This window comes from Phascolarctos cinereus, unplaced genomic scaffold, assembly GCF_003287225.1.
Source record: "Phascolarctos cinereus isolate Bilbo 61053 unplaced genomic scaffold, phaCin_HiC Scaffold_5;HRSCAF=322, whole genome shotgun sequence".
Taxonomy (NCBI): Eukaryota; Metazoa; Chordata; class Mammalia; order Diprotodontia; family Phascolarctidae; genus Phascolarctos; species Phascolarctos cinereus.
The window spans coordinates 183,168,287-183,190,775 of NW_027555958.1; the positions used below are offsets into that span (position 1 = coordinate 183,168,287).

A 22,489-nucleotide genomic window follows, 5' to 3' on the forward strand; every position below is an offset into this window, starting at 1 on the left:
GTTAAAGTACAGTGTTTCTCTTGCAAGTGATCATTTCTTTGAAAAAAGGTTCAGCCGGTTACCTGCAGTATAAAATTCTAAATGTGTTTAGTAGAGAAATAACATGTTATTGATTATTAGCAAATTGTGTCTTAATACTTACCCACATAGTAGTGCTGCCTAAGATTTAAAACTAAGGTAGCTTAGAAATTGGTATGGACACCAACTGAGAAATTATTATGATGGTAATATTTAAGTTCGGATATTAGCAAGGTTACTGTCAGGCTCACCCTGAACCCTTCGCACTTAACTGAAGAGCTAAGGAGATAAACTCAGGCTCTCCTCCTAGGTTGAACTTTTTAATAGAAAAGACCACATGGAGTTAAGGAAACAAATGGTTCAAGTCATTTTAGATTAAAAAAAAACCTTGAAACAAATAGGAAAAAAATGTGCAACTTGTATTTTACAGAATTAAGACATAACTCAAGACAGTAAAACAAGTAGACTTTGTGTGTGTGTGTGTGTGTGTGTGTGTGTGTGTGTGTATGCACACATATATATCTATCTCTTATATATATTTCTCTGGCACCATTATCAATATGAGCTGACAATGTTTAAACGTGATTCAGGCCACATTCAGAACATTTGCTCTTATATACAAATTTTTAAATTAAATACAACCTGAAGTGTGTTGTGTTGTTACATACATACAAAAGAAAAACTATACAACGCAGAAAGATTTCTTTTAAACAGTACATTTAAGTTGAATAGTACCATTTCCAGTGAATCAAGTTTTTATCACCCCTTCCAGAAAATCTTTCTCTATCATTTCTTCAATTTTTTGCCTGGCTTTGCTGGAAAACATTTTGTTGTTCTCCACTTTAATGTCCTTATTAGGGAAGGAGTTTGGGTAGAGGACAGGGCTCCCTGAGTGTCCCACACATCTGCTTGTGACTTTGCTATTGAAGACTTGGCTGAGCACATTGAAGAAAGGCAGGAGCTGCTCAATATTACGCACAGTGTAGATGGTTAGTAACAAATGTCCTGGTTCCCAACCTAATGTTCTCCCTGAGTTGTCTTCCTCTGGGTTTTTCTGTAGAAACAAAAAGGGTATTGTCATCTAACAGATGAAATATACCACATCCCCAAGCAGTTGCCAAATTCTATCGATCCTAGCTTAGCACTATCTCTCAAATGCAGTCTCCTTTCCACTACTACAGCTATTCTAATTCCAGGCCTTATTACTTCTGTCAGTTGCTGTTCTATACTTAAAATTTTTAGCAGGTTCTCAGATATCAAATAAAATTTCAAATTATGATCTTGGCATTCAAAGCCAGGATCATAATCCCCTACTTTCCCCATATTATATTTGCAAAAGCCTTCTTCCTTGATGCTGTTAGAAAATGCATTTTCTAGTAACTTGGAATATTAGGTTTCTCTAACACTTGTTCTCACTGAAGATGCCATCAGTTGGGGTTACTTTCTAGAAACCTCAAGTCAGTTATTAATAGCTTGTGCTTGGTGCACATTCAAAATCCAGAGCTTTATGGAACCTCACAGTTTAACAAAGGGATTTATACCTGTAGTTCATATCCCAATTTAGCCACTAAAAGCGAAGACTGAGGAACCAGTCATTCTGATTTTGAAAAAAAATTAATTCCCTTTTCACCCAAGAGATGGAAACGATCCAGAGTAGAGATACTGTTTAATGAAGAGAAAAAAAACTGTTTATACCAGAGTCCATGTGGCCAACCCAAACAAAACTGAGAGAGCAGAAACCTTTGACCTGTTTACACATGAGACCTTAAGATTCTACTAAACTTTCAAGCAGGAAATTGACCTTGGAGATTACTTCAAAACTCAAAAGACGGTATGAACAAAGAATGAGAAGAGCCTTAATGCTGTAGAGATCAGTGAGGAGACAGAGAACCAAAAAATGCTTGAATTTAAACAATCTGAGTTACAGGTATGACAAGACAAACAATGAAATAAAGGAGAAGGAAAAAGGGTTGCCAGCTACCAGCTGAGACCTAGGGAGGGAAACTGTCCTATGCTTCTATTCCTAAAGACAGGCACGATATTTTAATTTTCTAGATCAGATGTTACTGGGATGCTTTCTACCTTTTGCCCATAAGGAATGCCTTAATACCACAACTTTTCTAATGAAGAAGATACACAAAACAGCTTCGCTATTCTTTTGCATTGTTTAAAAAAGTATTGTGTAATGACAATCAGGAGGTCTGAGATGGGTGTTAAGGTTATTGTGCACTTTAGATTAGAACAGAAGATGAATAGTCAACGTGGCAATGGTCAGAATCACATAGTTGCTGGTTCTTTGATTATAGGCAAATTGGCAACCTCAACGTTTCTTCAGTGAAGCCATAAAATCTTTAAGAATGCAAACTATTTAGACAAACAATACAAAGAGCAATCTCTCTCATAAAAATTAACCTTTGTTCTAAGAGATGCTGTCTTTCAAATCAATCAGTGAATACTAATGTTCAAATATGAGTACTATTACTATTGTTGAACCTTTGTCCCTGAACCGAACGACATCAAATAATAAGCGTAAGGTGCACAGTATCAGGAATTCTGATACACCCATGTGCGTAACTAATGTTTTTAATGTCTCCTTAATAGTTTTAAAAAAAAGTTGACTTGAATGATTATTCAAAAAGAATCTACTCTTACTCAAGTTTCCTCAGTTACCCATACAAATGGAGACGAACTTAAGGCCCATCTCCCTTTGCCTTCATCAAAATAGCCTATACTTAAGTCTCTGAAGAAAACCTTCCTCCCTGTTTACCTCTCTTGCACTTGTTGAAATCCAGACCTGGGTATGGCTGTGAGTATCTGGTCCTGATGTGGCAGCTTTTGCTGCCATATCACAAGCATCAAAGAGCCACCCTCACCTGATGCTTGGCCATCTCCAATCCCTCCAAAATCACTGTCTTAAAGTTCTCCTCCTTGTCCTGCGGAAGGAAAGAGGAAAACTCACAGCCTTTGTTCCAATTCAAAGTATGTATGGCCATGAAGACCTTGTAGTTTGTAATCTAGATGAGATGAGAAGATTCTTTCCACCAAAACAATTTTCTTCCTTAGATATGTTTTGGGCAACAGGCTAGCAAGTCATCCCTTAAGTACAATCTAATTAATTGCAAGAGATAATGTAAAGTGTGCCTGAGTGCCAAATGTATCACACTGATAACTTATTGGCAAGAAAAATCTACTTACATTTCTAGATATGTGTTATCACAAGTAAAGGAATTCTCTTAGCAATTAAAATTTCCTAAAAGGACATCAGAATGATCTCACCCTTCTCAAACTCAAACTCTTCAACCTTTGGTCCTCACACTGTGCTGGGGAAAGAACAATTTACATTTGTAAATGGTGCTTTATGTTTTTTTAGCAACCATTCTTCCATTTTCATATGGTAAAATGTAGTTTGGAGCTGCTGCCTGAATATGGGGCTCCAGAAGTCTAGAAATTTTCTAATCATCATATGCTGTAAACTCGAATTCATAATAGTACAGAATTTCTCACAATTTATGAAAGAATTTGGGGATTAAGAGAACACTTTTTTTAACATTCAAAAATGACAGTAGATTTACAGGACACACTGATAAACATTTTATTTCACTGTCTTTTGGCTTTTGAGCCAAGAATTATATTTTATTGGCCAAAATCAATTTATGGAATTTGACAAAACAAAATTACTCAGGTGAGCCAAGGGACAAGTTATATATTTAGGGGGGAAAAAAAAATCTCTCTCTTTACAGTATTATACATTCTTGGAGTCATCCCTGCCCCCATTTTAAAAAAATCCAGACCTGTGATTTCATTGGTGTTAGGAGCTCTCTGCTGAGGAAACTCCTTCCCCAGTGCAGATCAGTAATGCTCTGCAACTTGGAGTTTTAGACAGTTGCCTGGTGTACTAAAAGGTTGAAGTGCCCACCCAAGGGCACAGCCAGTATGTGCCGCATGTGGAACCAGAAACCCAGGTCAGTTTGACATCAAGTCCTGGTTCTTGAGGCCAGCTCCTATCCATTACATTACCTCGCCCCTCCTGTTTTTTTTGTCTGAAATTCTTCAAGTGTACATGGTTACAAAATACATTTTGGGTCTTAGGCAGAATACTTGCTGACCAGCATTATTACCTCTGTCATTTCAATCACCATTTATTTCAGGTATGATTTGGCTTTAAGTATAACTGAACTATTTTGGCAAACAGGAAGGTTCAAAACATTTAACTAAAATAAAAATTCTAGCATATCTTTCCCACATTAATAATCTCATGTTGTTGAAAAAAAATCTCATAAATTTTATGACACCTGTTTCTGAGAGAACCTTTTCAGTACCCAAATCTACTCCCCACTCTTCACCCCTATCCCAGAATGTACTTTGAATCTAGTTCCCTTCTATAATTTCTAAACAAAAGACACTGGCTTAATATGTTCCCTGGCCATTTCTTTAGAATGCATACTTTTTGGTCCTTCTATAAACTAATATACTTGAGTTTTCCAATATATTTTCACTTTTGGATGGATAATTTTTAAAAATGCATAAAATGATAAGGGTATATTCAGCAAAGTCTATCTTTATTAAAAGCTCTTCAAGGTACCTCTCTGAGGTAACTTCACCATTATACAGCTGCCATCAAGTTAATGTTTCTGCTTTTGAAAACCCCTTTTCTGTTTATACATTTAGTTATTTTTTTAATGCAAACTTTAATGGATGTATCTTTTCCTTCGACATAATTCTTTCCTCTCCCTATGCCCATCTCATTTTGCCACTCTTTTTTCTTAAAATTTATCCCAGAACCTCAACTAGTATTACTTTGAATTCAATAATATTGGTGAAATATTATAGAGTTTATATTTCATTATTTTTAAAGTTCCCTGTCCTTGATCTATTTACATGTTAAGAATGAAACAACAGATGCGATTATTGTACCCTCCAGCTATTAATCAAACTCTGTGTGTGTGTATGTGTGTGTGAGAATTCAAACAAATAATTATTTTGCTATTTTATGAAGATGAATCCAGTTTGCTTACTACAAACTTTAGCTGGCTTTACTCAATTTGTTTTAAAATGATTTGCATAATTTTTAAAGTAGGAAAAGTCAACCCTAACCTTATTTATCATTTTAGCTCACTATTTGTTTTTTTAGATATGGCAAAAAATAATAACCAAGATTGTCTCTAGTGATAGCCTACAGCATATTAAAAGGTGTTTATAATCTGGTAGGCAAATTCTACCACAATAACACTGTTTATTAATTAATTAAAAGACCAAAACTCCTTCCCCTGACTTTTCATTAGTAAATCTGGGCTAGGTTTACACATACAAAAGATAGTTTTGTACTCTATCGATGTTGCCTGACTTGGGGAATAAACATACTTGATAAGATACTCAGTTTCTCCTAAAAATCTATTAAATAAAGCTGTTAATTGCTTTTGGTCTGAATAGAGCCCATACTTTCTCCCTCTTCCTGAATCCCTTAATCTCACTTGTATAATACCTAAGAACAATTTATGATGTATACTATTTTTGAATGTATACCTATACATTTTTTTTCCATTTAAAGAGGCATTCTTAGGTTCTAACTCACATATGGTCCAATAAAATATCACAAGTTATGTAAAGTTATAGAAACAAAAACTATAACAAAAAAAGTTACCTTCACCCTTTTCCGGAGGAGTTTTGCTAGTCGTACTACATAAGGTTTAAATTCCCGTTGATGTGTACCCTGTCTTCTAACTTCCAAACCAGAATCATCTGAGGCTTCTGGAATGAAGGCCCAACGATACCTATTCACATAAGAAGAATAGAAAAATTAACATAACAATTCATTTATTTATAACTTCAAGGCTTACAAAGTATTGCCTCACAAGAGCTATGTGCTATTATTAACCCCATTTTACAGACTGGGAATACTCAGTAAGATTAAATCATTTGCCTGTAGTTATAATGCAAGTAAATAATAGAGCTAGGATTAAAACCCATGTATCCTGACTCCAAATTCAGTACTCTTTGTACTACAGCGTATCCTCTCCCTGCCCCAAATTCATCTAATGGGTTCTTAATGTTTTTTGTGTTATGGACTTGTCTGGTAAAGCATATGGGCTCCTTTTCAGAATAACGTTTCTAAATGCATAAAATACATAGGATTACAAAGAAAACCAGTTATACTGAAATAGTTATCAAAATATTTAAAATTTAAAAAACAAAACAAAACCCAAGTTAATAGACCCCAGATTTAGAACTGTTCAAAGACATGTAGTAAGCTCTCTGACTCCTTGGCAAAAAGTTCCCAAAAACGATTAGGAAATATATGAAGTGTTTTATGTATAAATATAAATGATTTTATCTGTTAATTACTCTAACATCTACATGGTAAAAGAGTGCATTAGTTTCAAACAAACCTTTGGTCTGGAGAGCAAAGTTTATCATATGGAAATACAGCGCTCTATTATAGTTATATGTTCCATGAGTTTCAGGTAATCAAATATACATTATCTTCTTAATTTATAAGCTATTTTTGAAGAATTTATATTCTTTTAAAAAACAGTAATTACTAACCAACACATCTTTTGCCCCTTATTATGTGCAAGACAGTATATAGGGGAGTTTATTTTTCAATCTGCTCACCTTAATATAATCACACTAACCTTTCAATAGCAACAAACATTCATTAAATGCCTACTCTCTGCCCTAGGCATTGGGGATACAAAAAGACAAGTAAAACATTTCTTGTTCAGAAGGGGCTTATATTCTACTGGGGAAAAGGGGAAAGACAGAACTTTTTTTGGAAGCAAGGAGATGACAACTTTTTACATGTCAATGAAAATGAGCTTCTGCGATCAAGATTTCAACTTATATATAAAGTACTTTTCAGAAAGTCTGAGAAAATTTCAGGAGAAAAAAAGCAAACAGTTCATTCTGCTTTTACTTACATCTGAAACTGAGGAAGATTTTCAGACGGCAATGCTAAAGCCAAATCCAAAAATTTGCAAGCAGAGAGGTAAAGGTTTAACCATCGCTGGCTGTTGTATGAAGTTGAAAAACCATTGCCTCCTGTGTATGTGGTCTCCAGACCAGCTACAGATGGTCCTGAAGTTCTAAGTCAGGGAAGATGACAGTCATTAGCTGTATCATAACTGGTTCTTGGAAAAATCTCCCATTTGTATTTTGTTTAAAAGAATAGAAAAAGTACTTCTTTATTCATATCATGCAGTAATGCCAATAAAATAGTTATAGTGTCCAGCTACTGTTATTTCACTGGCTTCACCGACCATGAACAGTCATGGCCAAGTGAATATTGCTGTGCTCAACTAAAAAGTTTTGTTAAATCCTAAGAATGTATACCTCATAAACTGCTATACTCACACAAGCAAAATGTCTTGTATAAATTGTAAAGCCAAGAAAACATGAGAATCCTTATTCTAGCTTGCTAAATATAGCTTTCTTGGGCAACAAGTGTGATATTAATTACTATAATGTAACACTTTATAAATCTAATGCTGGGAGAGGGGACTAAACCTGTTGATATATTTTTATCATATAGTGATGTTTCTAAGGACATGACTGAATTAATGGCATAGTAATTAGTAATGATGAATTGTAATAAAACAGAGTCACATGCTATTTAAACCTATGTTCATATACTTAAATGCTCCATGGCATGAATTGTGATTAGCTTAGTTGGTCATAAAAGTTAGGGAGATCTATATTCACATATGACCAATTGCTGGAGCACTACTGGAACAAGTATTTATATAACTGTTTTTATTAAAAGGCAAGGAGAGTTCTGGCCTTGTCAAATCAAAGGCCATATGTGCTATCTCAGTTTGTTACTAAAATGAAAGCAACCACACCTACTTTGAAATATCTTCATCAGCGCTGAGTTCCTGTTCCATCAGTAAAAATACCTGCACCTGAAGACCAAACAATCAGGTGAAAATGTTTTCACTTAGGTGGGCATCACATCCTATTACCATACAATCATTATGCTTTAGGGCAAACATTTCCTAATGTTTAGGATACTTTCCAATTCTTCTCAACTAATATTTTATTTTTTGCATGCAAGAAATTGCAAGTATTTTTGAGTTTGGAAGCACAAATAGATGCTGGTGAAACTAGATTGGGAAGTGTTAAAGACGATGAAAGTGGCCTTTCTGCAGATGTCACTGGGGGAAAGTAAATGAACAAAGAAACTAACGTGGAAAATCATCAGTCATGAGGAAAGAAAACCTACTTTTAGGGGGAAATGGCAAGGAAATAAAAATTTTGAAATAGAGACAAGACCTATATTGTTTCAGATGAGACTACAGAAAAATTAGACAGACTTAGGTATAAAAGGTGACCAGAAAACACTGGCTATGCATTCAGCTTAAGTATTAAACTCTTTATGAAGAAAGGGAATTTGATATAGTTCAATTCGACTCTAAACAACAGTAATTGGTATGACTGGAGTTCAAGTCTATGCTGGAAGTCTCTTCCTAAAGGTGAAAGCATAATTATGTGACTATAGCTGGTTCTTTCAGGCATGTAACTTTCAAAACTTTACTTACTAGTTCTGTGATCATAGTTGGCCAGAGTGAGGTAAGGTGCTGGGGAGACATTCGTAAAAGCAACACTCTGAAAAACAGGAAAACTTGAGAGTGAAGAGTGGGCACCTGGGGCAAACGGAGACTCTCTACCAATCTTTCTGGAAGAGAAAAGCAAAACAAAGGATCTCTTACTGCTGAATGATTCTGTTCATTATCACTCCTCCCCCATATAATCCAGCCAATTACTATTAAGGGCTTTATTTATCAAATGACAAAAAAGGTTATGCATGTCTGTGGCTTTTGCTGAAATAAGAGGAGAAAACCATGACCTGGGAGGAAGACTACCTTCTCCATGGAGATTTCACTCATCCTGGTACCCATGTTTAGTCCTAAGGCAGGTAACAAACATCTTTTCTGCATAAGCAGCTCAAAAGCTGAGGGGGATTTTTCTTGTGAGTCAGGAATATGTGAAGTATAAATTCCAACATGCAGCCTCTATACATGAGCTGATGTGGAGTGATAAAGAGGATACAAAGCTGATATTTCCTAGAAGACTGGGGAGCCCAACAAATATTTATTTGATGAGAATAGCTTTGCAGATAGGACTTCCAAATTCTGCAGAGCTTCAAACATTAATGCATTTTTCTCCTCTCTGTATAAGTGTGCCAATCATAAACCTCAAAAACACTAAGATCTCCTATAGCAAAAATTTGGATCTCATCACCAAATTTCAATGAAACCTTAATAGTAAATAAACATATCCTTTACGTAACTCTATTTCCCTCCCAGTATGCTCCCCAAATCTGCTGACTTCAGTTTCACCAGAGCAATTGTTTTTTTTCTTGTATGTGATAAACTGATTTCACACAGACTTATAACCTGGGAAAATTTTTCTGTAAGGAATAATAAATTATAAAAAGCAGGAGAGAAATAATGGTTTTCCACCAATTACCTTGTATATCTGGAAGGTATTTCTGATACTGGTCTATTTCACTGCTAAAAATTGCAAATGCTAATCTTTTTAAGAGCATGGCTCTCTGTTCTAGCTCCACATCCTTGTTGGCAAAGAGATTGAGTGAGCTGCTTTGAGCCACAGCTACTCGTGCTGAAAAAGAAAACAAGCATAAGCACATTAAACCAAACGGAAACAAAGATGTTCTAGATTACCTAACAATATAAGATGTAGCAACGATGTGCAGGAAGAAGACACAGAGTTCAGGGGAGACAACAAATAGGCAAAGATCTACAAAAAAAAAATAAGTAGTCCAAAGGCTTAGTTAGGATGCACACAGATAAAAGTAGGAATGGCAACTAAAGAATGGAAAATGAGTTGTCAGCAGGGGGAAACAGAAAATAAAATGAATCAACACTACTAGCAACACTTTGGATTTTGCAATGCTTTCCAAAGGCTCCCAACATACATTCTCTTGTTGGACTCTCAACAACCGCATGAGGTCTGTAGGGTAGGGATTACAACTCTCACTTTGCAGATGGGGAGAGCTTGGGACTAGTCCAAGATTCTCTTGATTCCTAGTCTAGAGATCTTTTTACTAGTTGTTCCCAGTGAAAAATAACAATAAAAACATTTAATAACTAATAACACTCACATAGCTTTAAAAATTTTTCAAAGCACTTTACATAAATGATCTTATTTAAGAATAACTACATTCTTTATGAAGTAGGCACTATAGTTATTATCCCCCTTGTACAGGCGAAGAAATTGAGACTGAGAAGTTAAAAGACTGGTTCATAGTCCCACAGCTAATAAATATTAGAGGCTTATTCAAAGCCCACTTGACTCAACACTCCCTCATACCTCTTCAAAACAGCAAATGGTAATTGTTTTAAGATAGTATAGAGGAGAGAGTACTGGACTTGGAGTTACAAAGACTTCAGTTCAAATTCTGCCGTAGATACCAGCTATGTGTCCCTAGACAAGTCACTTAATCTCTTGACCTCAGTTTCCTTTGTAAAACTGGAGTGATGATAGTAATAGCATCAATATGTAGGACTGTTGTGAGGATTAAATGGAAAAATATATGTAAATTGCTTTGCAAATCTTTAAAGTGCCATGTAAATGCTGGTTATTATTATAGCTTCACTTTTTTTACTGGCAAAGAGAATGAGTGAAGTGCTTTAGGCCAAAGGTTGTTGTGCTCTGTAGGAATTTTGGTCTGTACCCATGTAGACCGACTACTGGATAATCTTTACATCATTCAATTTAGCGGTTTCCAGAACTGAGGAGTGAACAATGACAATTAAGCACATGCCGGAAGAATGCTACTCTATTCTGTCAGTCTATGATACTCACTCATTAAATCTCTAAATGTTGTTTTATCATGTGTCATCAAGTTGTCCATAATTGCTCTCCAACTAAAAGAGACAAGGGTTATAACATATATAAGTAAGAAAATACAGGGGTTTCATTGAAACTTCTGAATTGTTGGATTTGGACTGACTTAATTTAGAAGCCAAAACGTCTGGACTAGGTAAAGCCCAGAATGGTTAGTAAAAGGAAGGTCATGACTTACTGATTAACACAAGAGGCATCCATTTGGAAGAAACTGGAATCCATAAAAAGATCAAATGCTTCTTTTTTCCATGCTCTCCGTGTATACTGATACCCACTAAGACTGCTAAGAAGCTGAACACAGGCCCGATAACTGGGTGCATTATGGGCACTTAAAGGGGAAAAAAAAAATCAATTTAACACGCAAGTTGTAGTTTAATTACTGTGTTTAATTACAATTAGAGTCACAACTATTTAGGAAAATTTTGCAAAGAAATGAAAAACATTCCGATGCAAAAGAATGACCGAATCTGGTTGTTACAATCACAGTTCATGATAAAGGGTAAAGAAAGAAGAGAATAAGCACATATTAAGTGCCTACTACTTGCCAGGAACTGTGCTGAGCACTTTTAAACCTCACAACAACCCTGGTAGGCAGGTGCTGTTATTATCCCCATTTTATAGTTGAGGGAACTGAGGCAGAGGTTAAGTGATTTGTCCAGGGTCACAATGCTAGTAAGTGTCTGAAGCTGGATTTCAACTCAGGTTTTCATGACTCCAGGCCCAGAACTCTATCCCACTGTGCCACCTAGCTGTTTTATATAATAAAAATATGAATAGAATCAATGTCCATATTTTAATGAACAAAGCAAAAGTGGCCATAAAGGAATAACTTGTTTCCATTTTCTTAAAAGAAATTTTAAAATATTTATGCCATATATTTAAAGAGTAACAGTACCTGTGATTTCGGAGGTAGGGTACAACATAATGCATAATATTTACAAGTAATGGAATGACTCTTTCTTTCTCATCACTGTAGAATACCATATCCAGAAGATGAGCCAGAACCTACAAACCATAAGAATCAGAAAAGTGTGATTTCATGAGCTGAAACAAGTAGTGTCAAACAGTAATAACTTTAGGGTTATAAGAAACCTAGAATTCTTGAGAATCCCTACCAATAACTTAGAGTTCATTAGTTAAATGGCACTCCTACCTACTCTTCCCTCCCTCCCAAAGGAGAGAAGAACTTTAACTTCTATTATTTTGCTTTTCACTCATCAATATCTTGTGAAAAGGTGGAAGACAACACCCCTAATTTAAATACCGGGAAGCAGAGACTTAGAGATGTTAAATGATCACAAACCAGTAAGTAGGAACATAAACTCAGGCTCAGACAATAAGCTTTTTTTTTTTTTTAACTAGGGTCATGCCACAGCTTCTCTTATAAACTTGTAAATACTATCCTTTAAAATATTTTTATTTACTAAAGAGTACAATGAACATGGTTTAATAAAGTAAAGCTAATACTTAAGAAGCTAACTGAAAATTATAACTTTAAAATCTACTTAAACCAGATAATCCTATTTATTGAAAAAAGTGCAAAATGGTTTTTAAAAGGAAGACATTCAGTAACAGCAGCCCTATTTATCATCAGCGCTAACAGACAGCCCCTTAAAAGTCATACATGATTAAATGCACTACAGAACAATTACCTCAGAAAGTAATGTCAGCGCATGAACACTATACACAGAAGGAGTTATATTTGATGTTTCCATAGCAGGTGACAACATATCTAAATAAAACAAAAGGCAGGTATAATAATAATATATTCACTCAAAACAAAAGTCACAAGGATAACCACGGAAGCAAAGCTATCATAGTTCTTAGACTGCCTATTGAATTCTTAAAAAATATTAGATTAACGTGACTCCAAATTTAAGCTAAACTGTTTCAGTGTAATACCTTCCACGTCAGATTCCAGATTGGTGCCATCCACCATAATTTTGGGGGAAGCTTTAACCTCTAAATTTCGACGTAACCATGTAGTCTGTTCCAAAGAAGAGCCAGCAATTGCACCAATTGCATCTACTATTTTATGAGTAACATCCTAAAGAAATAAATGAAACAGAAATAAACTTAGAAAAAAGACAATTAAAAGACATCCAATTACACAAGTTTCCTTGTGTACAGATTTGTGATGTAAAAAACTGGTTTAATTATAGGCCTCAGCATCATATATTCATAGCATATACCTTTGGTTTCTATAGCATTTGAGAGTTAAAAGGAGACTTTGACATATGAGCATAGTACCATAGATTGACAGCTGAGAAAACTAAGGACTGGAGAAATTAAATGATTTGCCCAAGGTCCCACAGGTAGTAACAGGTAATAAGGAGCAGGTCTCCCAACTCTACATTCAGGCTTCTTTCCCTTTTACTTTTTAATTCAACTGCATTTACTAGAAGTGATTTAAAAACATTTTTTTAAAAGGTCCATTCAGACCTAAAGCTTTACCTGAAGGTCTCTTTGGTCTTTTTTGTTTTCCAAATTAGGGTTTTTCATAATGAATTCATTCAGAACTCTAAAAATATGCCAAATAGAAAAAGAATATATTATTTAAAAGAAAAAGTAGACAAAACTGAATTCCCCAGATGTATATAAACTGATGCAAAGTAAAGTAATCAAGATCAAGAAAACAACACATACACGTACAACAACATAAATCAAAAGAAAAAACTTGAAACAGAAGTTGTGTAATAATGATCAACCACAAGCCTGGCCTCAAAGAAGAGAAGGAAAATGTATCTCAGTTCATTTCTTTTCAGAGACAAGGGACTCTGGGTATACAGCAAAGCATTCAGTCACACTGTTTGATGTGGTTAGTTTTGTTTAGTTCTATAGAGCATTTAATCAGGTATAACCTTTTTTTCTCTTTTTTATTCTTTGTTACAAGCAATGGCTTGGGAGATATAGGGTGGGGAGCAAGCTCCCCCAGAGTAAGGCTAGGCTTTCTTCATTGTCATTGTTCAACAAGGACACAAAGGTCTAAGACTTTTGCCAAGTCAGCTGCCCATCTAGCACATTCCAGGAGACACCAGTTTGCTTAATTTAACTTCTAATTATTGTGCCCCTACCCCCACCAAGTACCCATAAAGTACTCCATGACAAGAAAAGGGAATATATAATAGTCCCCAAATCTACCATTCAATAATATGGATGTGAGTACATAAATCATCTTTATTAAGAGAAAATTTTTTCAGTAAAACTGCTTACCCAAGTATGAGAAACTGCCCCGGAGCTGGGAGACTCAGCTGTATGGAATCTTTCAGAAGAATCAGCAATGATGTCCAGCTATCCACTAAACTGGGTACTGGAATCCTATAAAACAAGTACAGTGTACAAATAAAGTCACACCTAACTTTAATCTTGTTCCTATTATTTATGTGACATGTTTGTTCACTACTTCTGCTGAAAAATCCCGATTTTTTTCTAGACATGGATCCAATTCAGAACTCTCAAAAACAATAAAATCTGTATTATAATAGAAAGGAAATTTGAAATACCTGATCTGAAAATTTTCATGAGTTTTAGAATATCCTGCTATAGAACTCAGAATAATAAATTCTACTAGTCATCTGAACTCCCAAAGTAAACCCACATTATATATACATATATATATGTATCAATTTAGTCACTCTCCATCGCATTCACCTATTTCTTACTCTAGTCTCTCCATTTCCCTCTTATATTAGCTTCTTCACCTATGAATCTCCACATCAGCATAGGGAAGGTTGACTGTCTATCCAGAACACCCTTCTCTCACCTGCAAAGAAATTAAGATTATCTTTGTTTAAGCTTTACCTTAAACCTACCTTCTTACTATAAGTTCAGATCTTAAGTAGCGTTTAGTCTATATTGCCATCTATTAAAATAAACCACCTAACTTTACGGTTTAGACAGTTAGCATGCTTTATAAGAAACTGTAAAAAATAACAAGGGATAGTTAGGAAGCCTTGTTGTAGTGGAGTAACGATCTTGGGAGTATTTCATAAGCATGTATAAGTCATGGGCCTTTCTTCATCATCAGAAGAACAAAGCTGGGATTACTACAATCTAGATAGATCAGTTAAAGAAAATGAATTAAAATATTTCTTTCCAGTATGCTATCTGTCCACTAGTCCCTACATTGTAACATAATGTTGTAGTACTTCAGTAGTGATTCAGGTCTCTCATTTTTACTACAATTCCAGCTTTCCCAAAGTCCTCTATCTTATAACCCAATTCAATCTCTCTGTGTAACTGGACTTGATTATGGAAGTTATGAGTAACTTAACATCAGCAGAAGAGGACATAGTAAGCATTGAATAACAACTATTCAGAACTCCCCTTCTCTTATTGTTTCTCTACTGGTAAACAGTAAGAAAAAAATAATTGTCTTACCTTTGAATATAAGCATAAAAAAACTGCAGCATGCAGACTTCCAAAGACAGATGTTTCTGAAAACAGAAGAAATCTGTTTTACAAAGACACTGCCTTTGCTTTTTCATTAGCAAACTGTAGCACTTATCACACTATCTTCAGTTTTAAGAAAAATAATCAGTGAACTATTTTTCTCATTTGTTTTATTTTATTTAAATGTTTTATTACATTTCCTTTTTGGTTTCTAGCTTTTCCTCTCATTCCAACAAACATATAATAAACATCTATAGTACTAAGTGCTGGCTATATACAGGAAGATGGACATGACATAGATGGTGTTTGAAAGAAGTTTTCATTCTAAAAGAATTATGACAACTCACATTTCTAAAGTACTTTAAGTCATGCAACAAGGCTTGGTTAGTGCCAAGCAGCAAAGAGTGTGTTTTATTTTCATTTGGTTCACATCCTGGGCCTAATATTCACCATCTCTGTGAGCCTGAGCACTCATTTAAATTTCTCTGGGCCTGTTTCTTTATCTATAAAATGAGATTAGGCTAGATAATCTCTAAGATCTCATTTAGCTCTACATCTTTGCTTCTCTGTACCCTGAGAAGTAGGTAATTAACATAATTTCCCCCCAATGAGTAATCTGAGGTCCAGAGTCTGCTTGTCTCTTAATAAAGCTTGGGACAGTCCTCAGTTCCTAAAATAATGATGAAATCCATTAAAGAAAAGTAGTAAAGGATGACAAGAACTGAAAGAGCTACTCTGTGCCAGGCATTGTGCTAAACACTCTAAAATTATTATCTCATTTGATCCTCACAACAACTTTAAGAGGTCCATGCTATTATTACTCCTATTTTACAGAATGAGGAAATTGAGGTAAAGAGGGTTTAAGTGATTTGCCCAGGGTCACACAGTTAATAAGTGTCTGAGACTACATTTGAACTCAAATCCTTTTCACTTCTGGCATAGGGCTCTACTGTGCCACTTAGCTGCCCAGTTTTACAAAGCAAAATAGTTAAAAAGAAAGAAAAAATATTCCTGTAACAAATATGGATAGTTAAGCAAAATAAATTCCTTCAATGGCTGAATACGAACACATATGTGTCTTGTTCTGTGCTTTAAATCCATCACCTCTCTGTCATATCATGTTTCAGCATCAGTCCTCTGGAATCATGATGGGTAACTGTACCAGTAATAATTCTTACAGCTTTCAAAGTTGTTTGTTTTTTACAGTATTGCTATTATTGTAAAAACTGTTTTCCTGCTTCTGATCATTTTATTCTCCATCAGTTTACAAAAATCCTTAAAATGGTTCATTTTTACAATACTGATGTTATAACATGAACTCTTCTTCTGGTTCTGTTCACTTGACTTTGCATTAGTACATAAGTCTTTCCATATCTTTTCAAAATCACCTGTCATTTTTTTATTACAGCATAATGGTAATCCCTTATATTCATATAATACAACTTATTCAGAGACATTCCTCAAATGATGGGTAACCTTTTAATTTCCAGGGTTTCTTTTTTTTGCCACCACAAAAGAGAGTTGCTATAAATATTTTTATACATAAAATAACTTTTTCTTTCTTTAATCTCTTTTGGGTGCCGGCCTGGCAGTAGTATAACTGGGTCAAGGGGCATATACTATTTAGTAATCTTTTGTGTATAATTCCAAATTGTTTTCCAGAATGGTTACACTAATTCATAGGTTCACCAACAGTGCACCAAAGTCACTGCTTTCCAAGATCCCCTCCAACATTTACCAATTTCCCTTCTGTGTCATCTTTGCCACTCTGATAGGTATGAGGTGGAACCTCAAAATTGCTTTAACTTGGGGCAGCTAGGTGGCACAGTGGATAGAGCATCGGCCCTGGATTCAGGAGGATCTGAGTTCAAATGTGACCTCAGACACATAAGACTTACTAGCTGTGTGACCCTGGGCAAGTCACTTAACCCCACTGCCTAGTGGAAAAACAAATTGCTTTAACTTGCATTTCTCTAATTAGTCATGGTTTGGAGCATTTTTTCAAATGGCTATAGATAGCCTGAGTTTCACCCCTTAAGAACTGCCCATTACCAGAAAAATTTGCCGCAAAGATTTTTTCTCAGGCTGCTTTTCTGAATAATAGCTTCATTAGATTTGTTAATGGAAAAACCTTTAAATTTTATGTAATCAAAATTATCTATTTTCTCTTCTGTAATCCTTTGTATTCTTTGGTCTATCTGATGGGTAACTTTTACCTTGTTTCTCTAATTTGTTTATGATGTGATTTTTTATACATAGGTCACATCCATTTGGAACTAATCTTGATATAAGGTGTGAGGTGTTGGGTCTAAATTGAATTTCTCCCATAATGGTCTCTTAGTTTCCCAGCAATTTTTGTCAAGTTCATATACCTATAGTTGGGGGTCTCTGTGTTTATCTAATACTAGGGTAGTAGATATATTTGCTTAAGTATGAAATCTCTCTCTTTTTGAACCAATATGAAATTATTTTAAAAATCACTGCTTTTTAAGTGTGGTCTGAGATCTGGCACTGCTATGTCCTTTTCATTCCCATTTATTTTCACTACTTTTCTTGAGGTTCTTGACTTTCCCCCCTCCATATGAATTGGGTCATTATATTTTCTAGTTCCATGATGTATTCCTTTGCTAGTTTGATGGGTATGATATTGAATAAGTAAACAGATTTCGGTTGTATTGTCATTTTTTTTTGAGGGCCACTAGGTGGCACAGCAGATAGAGCACTGGACCTGGAGTCAGGAAGACTTACTTTCTGAATTCAAATCTGACCTGAGACACTCATTAGCTGTGTGACCTGGACAAGTCATTTAACCCTGTTTGCCTCAGTTTCCTCATCTGTAAAATGGGAATAATAATGGCACCTACCTCTCAGGGTTGTTTTGAGCATTACATGACATAATAATTATAGCACAGTGCTTGATATAGTTAGCACTAATGTTAGCTATTATTATTGTTATTATAGCCGTTATATCTATCTTAGAAGGTAGACTTCCTACTATTTTATACATTTTCTAGTAATTTTAAACAGAATTTCTCTATCTTCCTGCTGTGTTTATTGTCATTCCATAGAAATGATGATTTGTGTGAATTTACTTTATATATTTCAAGTTAGCCGAAATTAATTGTCTCAATTAGTTTTTTTAATTTTTAGTTTTCAAATAATTTAATTTTCAATTAATTTAATTTAAAACAATGCCATAGGGTTTTAAGTACATCATCATATCATCTGCAAAAAGTGATAATTTTGTTTCTTCTTCACCACAGTTATTCTCTCAATTTCTTTTTCTTGTTTTGTGGCTATATCCAGCCTTTTAGCTAGTATGTGAAATATAAGTGGTAACAATGGACAGTCTTGTTTTACCCTGTAATTTATTAGAGAGGGTTTCAGTTTATCTTCATTTTAAATAATGGTAACTCTTGGTTTTTATATACATATATATGTATATATATATATGTATATATGTATATGTATATATATATGTATATGTATACATATGTATATGTATACATATGTGTGTGTGTATAAAATTTTAAATATGGCCTATTTATTCCTCTCTTTACTAGTATTTTTCATAGAAATGGGTGTTGTATTTTGTCATAAGCTTTTCCTGCACCTATTGATACAATTACATGATTTTTATTGGCTTTGTTATTAATATGGTTAAAGATTGGAATTTTCCTAATATTAAACCAACTATTCATTTCTTGGAAAATTTGGTCATAGTGTATAATCTGTGATATGTTGTTGTTTTTAGTGTCTTTGGTAATACATTATTTAATTTTTTTTACATTATATTCATTAGGGATATTGGTCCATAGTTTTTCAGTTTTGATTCTCTAAGATTTATGTATCAAGCCATCTGTATTACAGATGAAATTTGGTAGGATCCCTGTTCTTGCTATTTTTTTGCCAACATTGTATGTGACATTAGAATTATTCTGTGAATGTTTGATGAAATTCACTTGTGAATTCATCTGGCCCTAGAAATTTTTTTTTAGATGTTCATTTATGACATTAAATTTCTTCCGAAATTGAGTTGTTTAAATTCTCTATTTCTTGATCTGCTAAGTTGAGTGTTCTATATTTTTGGTAAATATTTAATTCATCCAAACCATAGATTTTGTTTGGATATAATGGGAAAAATAGCTCCTAATAGTAACCTCCTTTGCTCTGATTTTTTTTTCATTTCATTTATGATTCTGCTAACCTGCTAATTTGCTTTTCCTCTTCTTTTTAATCAAATTAACTAATATTTTATCTATTTTATTGATTTTTTCCAGTACTCCTTAGAATTATTTACTAATTCATTGTTTTTGTAGTTTTCAAATTCTATTAATTTCTTTAATTTTCAGGCATTCCATTTTGGCATTTAATTATATATTATTTACTCTAATATCCTCTTTATAGTCTCCTTCTAGCATGTCAGAAAACATTAAAACCAAATTTAATGAGAAAAATATTTCCACAACTGTTTTTTATCATCCTTTCTTCTTGATCCTCCTTAACTCCCCTTAGAGATCACTGATTTATAATTTATATTTATATATATATATCCACTCCAAAAAGCTTCCAAAAGATTTATTTCAAACAGAAACAGGTTGAATATTCTTGGTCAATTCAGTTTAACTATATTTAACTTCAATTTAACTCATGTTAAAACTATGTTATCAAATTTGCCTATTTAAATTTCAAGCCAGCTGGCAGAATGACTTTATATAAATTAGAGATAACACATAATATAAGTTAATTAAAAAGGGCACAGAAAGATATGAAAGTAACTTCTGAGGCACTAAAAAAAATTTTAGCTCTGGAGATGATCAATAATCAATAATAAAAAAAACCCCTCCCTTTCTCCTAACATGGGCAACTTCTTCTCTTTTAGCCACAGCTATTCTTGTTAAGTGCTCCCTGATGTTGCTAAGAGAATACTAGTATCTATTTGACTCAAAAATATTTAAGAGTTTTATATAAGTTCATAGCTTGTTTTCTTAAGAAAAAGATTGAGGAGAAACAGAAATTATATTTCCTAAACTCACTGTCCTCATTTCTTCAGGTGTGCAGCTGATTTTCCATTGGTCTGGAGAGACTTAATGTAGACTGACGACTTGTTAATTTGATAAGTTTCATTTGTTTACCCTCATGTAAGGTTTGGTGTCAGTTAAGACAGGAGATTGAGTTTCAAGTGCAAGGAGCAGCAAAGCCAGTTTGGCTGAGCCACAGAGTATGTAAAGAAGGGTAGGGCATTGTCTATCCTTTGCCCCATCACATAGTACCCTCTGTCCACACTTATTAGGATTGCAAGTTCCTTGAGCATAAAGACTATGTTGTTTTTGATCTTGTAACTCTAAGTGCCCACCACAGTGCCTCACATATCATAGATGACTCAACACAGTTGTTTAAGTGAATTTTTCTTTCTGACTCCAAGACCAGTATTCTTTTAATTATATCATCAGTAATTACAGGAAAATACTGTTGAGCACAGAAGCCTTAACTGCCTATAGCAGTGGTCGCCAAGTTTTTTTGACTGTATATCTCTATCAATGACAAATTTTTAAGCATCACCTCCATTATGTATAAAGTTATGCATCAACAAATTATATATATATATGTACTACTGTATTGATCATGTACATTATAAAACATATAAAAATAAAAATCAGTCGTTTGATAAGTATTTATTAAGTGTCTACTCTATGCCAAGCACTGGGTTAAATGTTGCAGGTACAAAAAGAGGCAAAAGTCAGTCTTTGCCCACAAGGAGTTCACAATCTAAGGGGAAATAAGAAAAAGATGAAATGATACTTGATCCTAGAGTCAATGGGGAGCCGTTATATGAAGGATATATTGAAGAAAGGAGAAACTTGAGGCAGGGAGAACAATTAGGAGCTTTTACAGCAAAGGTAACAGTGAGAGTGGGAGAGTACTGAAGATAAGCCCCATGAATGGTTATCATGGAGAGGGTGGGATGCAACCCACTTTCCTTCTCTTAAATTGACCACATACTCCTTGAGGTTAGCCAGACCCCCTCTGGAGATCACTGTTCTACAGTATTTACAAAAGAGAAGTGAAAACACAAAACATCTCTTTTCATACCTTGTCCTTGACAATGGCTGGTGGCTGCTTCAAAACTTCCTTTACTGTTTGGATAACAGTTTCAGTTCTCATGACACTAATTGAGCGAACCAGTTCAACCAGCAAAAGCTGTTCTTCACTGGCTGCAGGAATGACCTGAGAAAAAAAAAAGCATAACATGACACATCACCACTAAAAGAAATGACAAAATTATTACTAGCCTAAGAACTGTCTGAGAGCAGAGATCCTTCCCCACACAATATTTCAATGCTCTCCACACAGTACAAGGGTTGCCTAATGCATAACTGTTGAATCAGTCCCACCTTACCAATGCAAGCCAGGACTATCTAGTTCCTTATTTGCTTCTTTACCCCCTCTGCCTCCTTGCAAAAGTCCTAATTTCTGGATCACGTCTCACTTGTACAACTACAACAACTCTCAACTGGCTTCCCTACTTCCAATTTCTCCCAGTCAGAAAACTCTTCCAATTTTTCTCATACTACACTTACGTGCATACAGGTGCAACCTCCTAGCAATATGTAAGCAAACTGAGGGGTAAGAACAGTTTTGTTTTGTTTGAATTTTTGTATTTCCAGCGTCTAGGATGGTACCTGATATGCAGCAGATGTTTCATAGATGTTTGTTGTCACAAATTGAATACTGTCTAATCCAAGTTCTATTACATTTCTCATCAGATTTAGAAATATGCCATCATGAATAGAAAAAGGTATTATCAATTGGTTCTTCATTTTTTAAAAAATAAGAGTCAGCCTACGTTACATGTGAAATCAGTAGAAAACAATAAATCACATGCTTGGATATATGATCTTAAATAATTTAGCACTCCTACTTAATCAATATATGTGCTATATTCAAAACAACTGGGCTAGCTATGATAGGCTCTTGAGATACTTCAATAAAAAGAGGGGAAAAAAATAAAGAAACCTGGTTCTGGGAAAGAGAATGGAAGACTTTGTAATGCTTCTTTTCTATACATCATGCAATTCAGTGCACTGCTTAAACTCAAAAGCAAAATAGTTTCCATAATAATGCAGAGGCCAGTTATACCTGACATATTAAAATTATATTCAAACAATCAGCTTAATAAAATAAATCTATGTCCCAAGATTCCTATTATTAT

The 22,489-nt window shown here is 34.5% G+C and overlaps 1 protein-coding gene across 4 annotated transcripts in view; it reads right to left on the reverse strand.

The window, feature by feature from the left end:
• Positions 1-416: 416 nt before the first annotated feature.
• DOP1A (DOP1 leucine zipper like protein A) overlaps positions 417-22,489 on the reverse strand; it is a 108,470-nt gene continuing 86,397 nt past the window's right edge. The window contains exons 23-38 of one of the 4 annotated variants that reach the window (XM_020969888.2): positions 21,370-21,504; positions 15,265-15,320; positions 14,098-14,202; positions 13,339-13,405; positions 12,787-12,931; positions 12,537-12,616; positions 11,780-11,889; positions 11,063-11,212; positions 10,843-10,904; positions 9,484-9,636; positions 8,553-8,689; positions 7,861-7,916; positions 6,936-7,100; positions 5,660-5,789; positions 2,892-2,951; positions 417-1,072 (exon numbers count right to left, since the gene is read on the reverse strand). In XM_020969888.2, the coding sequence (XP_020825547.1) occupies positions 767-1,072; positions 2,892-2,951; positions 5,660-5,789; positions 6,936-7,100; positions 7,861-7,916; positions 8,553-8,689; positions 9,484-9,636; positions 10,843-10,904; positions 11,063-11,212; positions 11,780-11,889; positions 12,537-12,616; positions 12,787-12,931; positions 13,339-13,405; positions 14,098-14,202; positions 15,265-15,320; positions 21,370-21,504 (1,917 nt within the window). In that variant the 3' untranslated portion in view covers positions 417-766. Of the gene's footprint in view, positions 1,073-2,891; positions 2,952-5,659; positions 5,790-6,935; positions 7,101-7,860; positions 7,917-8,552; positions 8,690-9,483; positions 9,637-10,842; positions 10,905-11,062; positions 11,213-11,779; positions 11,890-12,536; positions 12,617-12,786; positions 12,932-13,338; positions 13,406-14,097; positions 14,203-15,264; positions 15,321-21,369; positions 21,505-22,489 lie in introns of those variants that run through there. The other 3 variants (XM_078155268.1, XR_013486996.1, XM_078155269.1) reach the window with 3 other exon arrangements.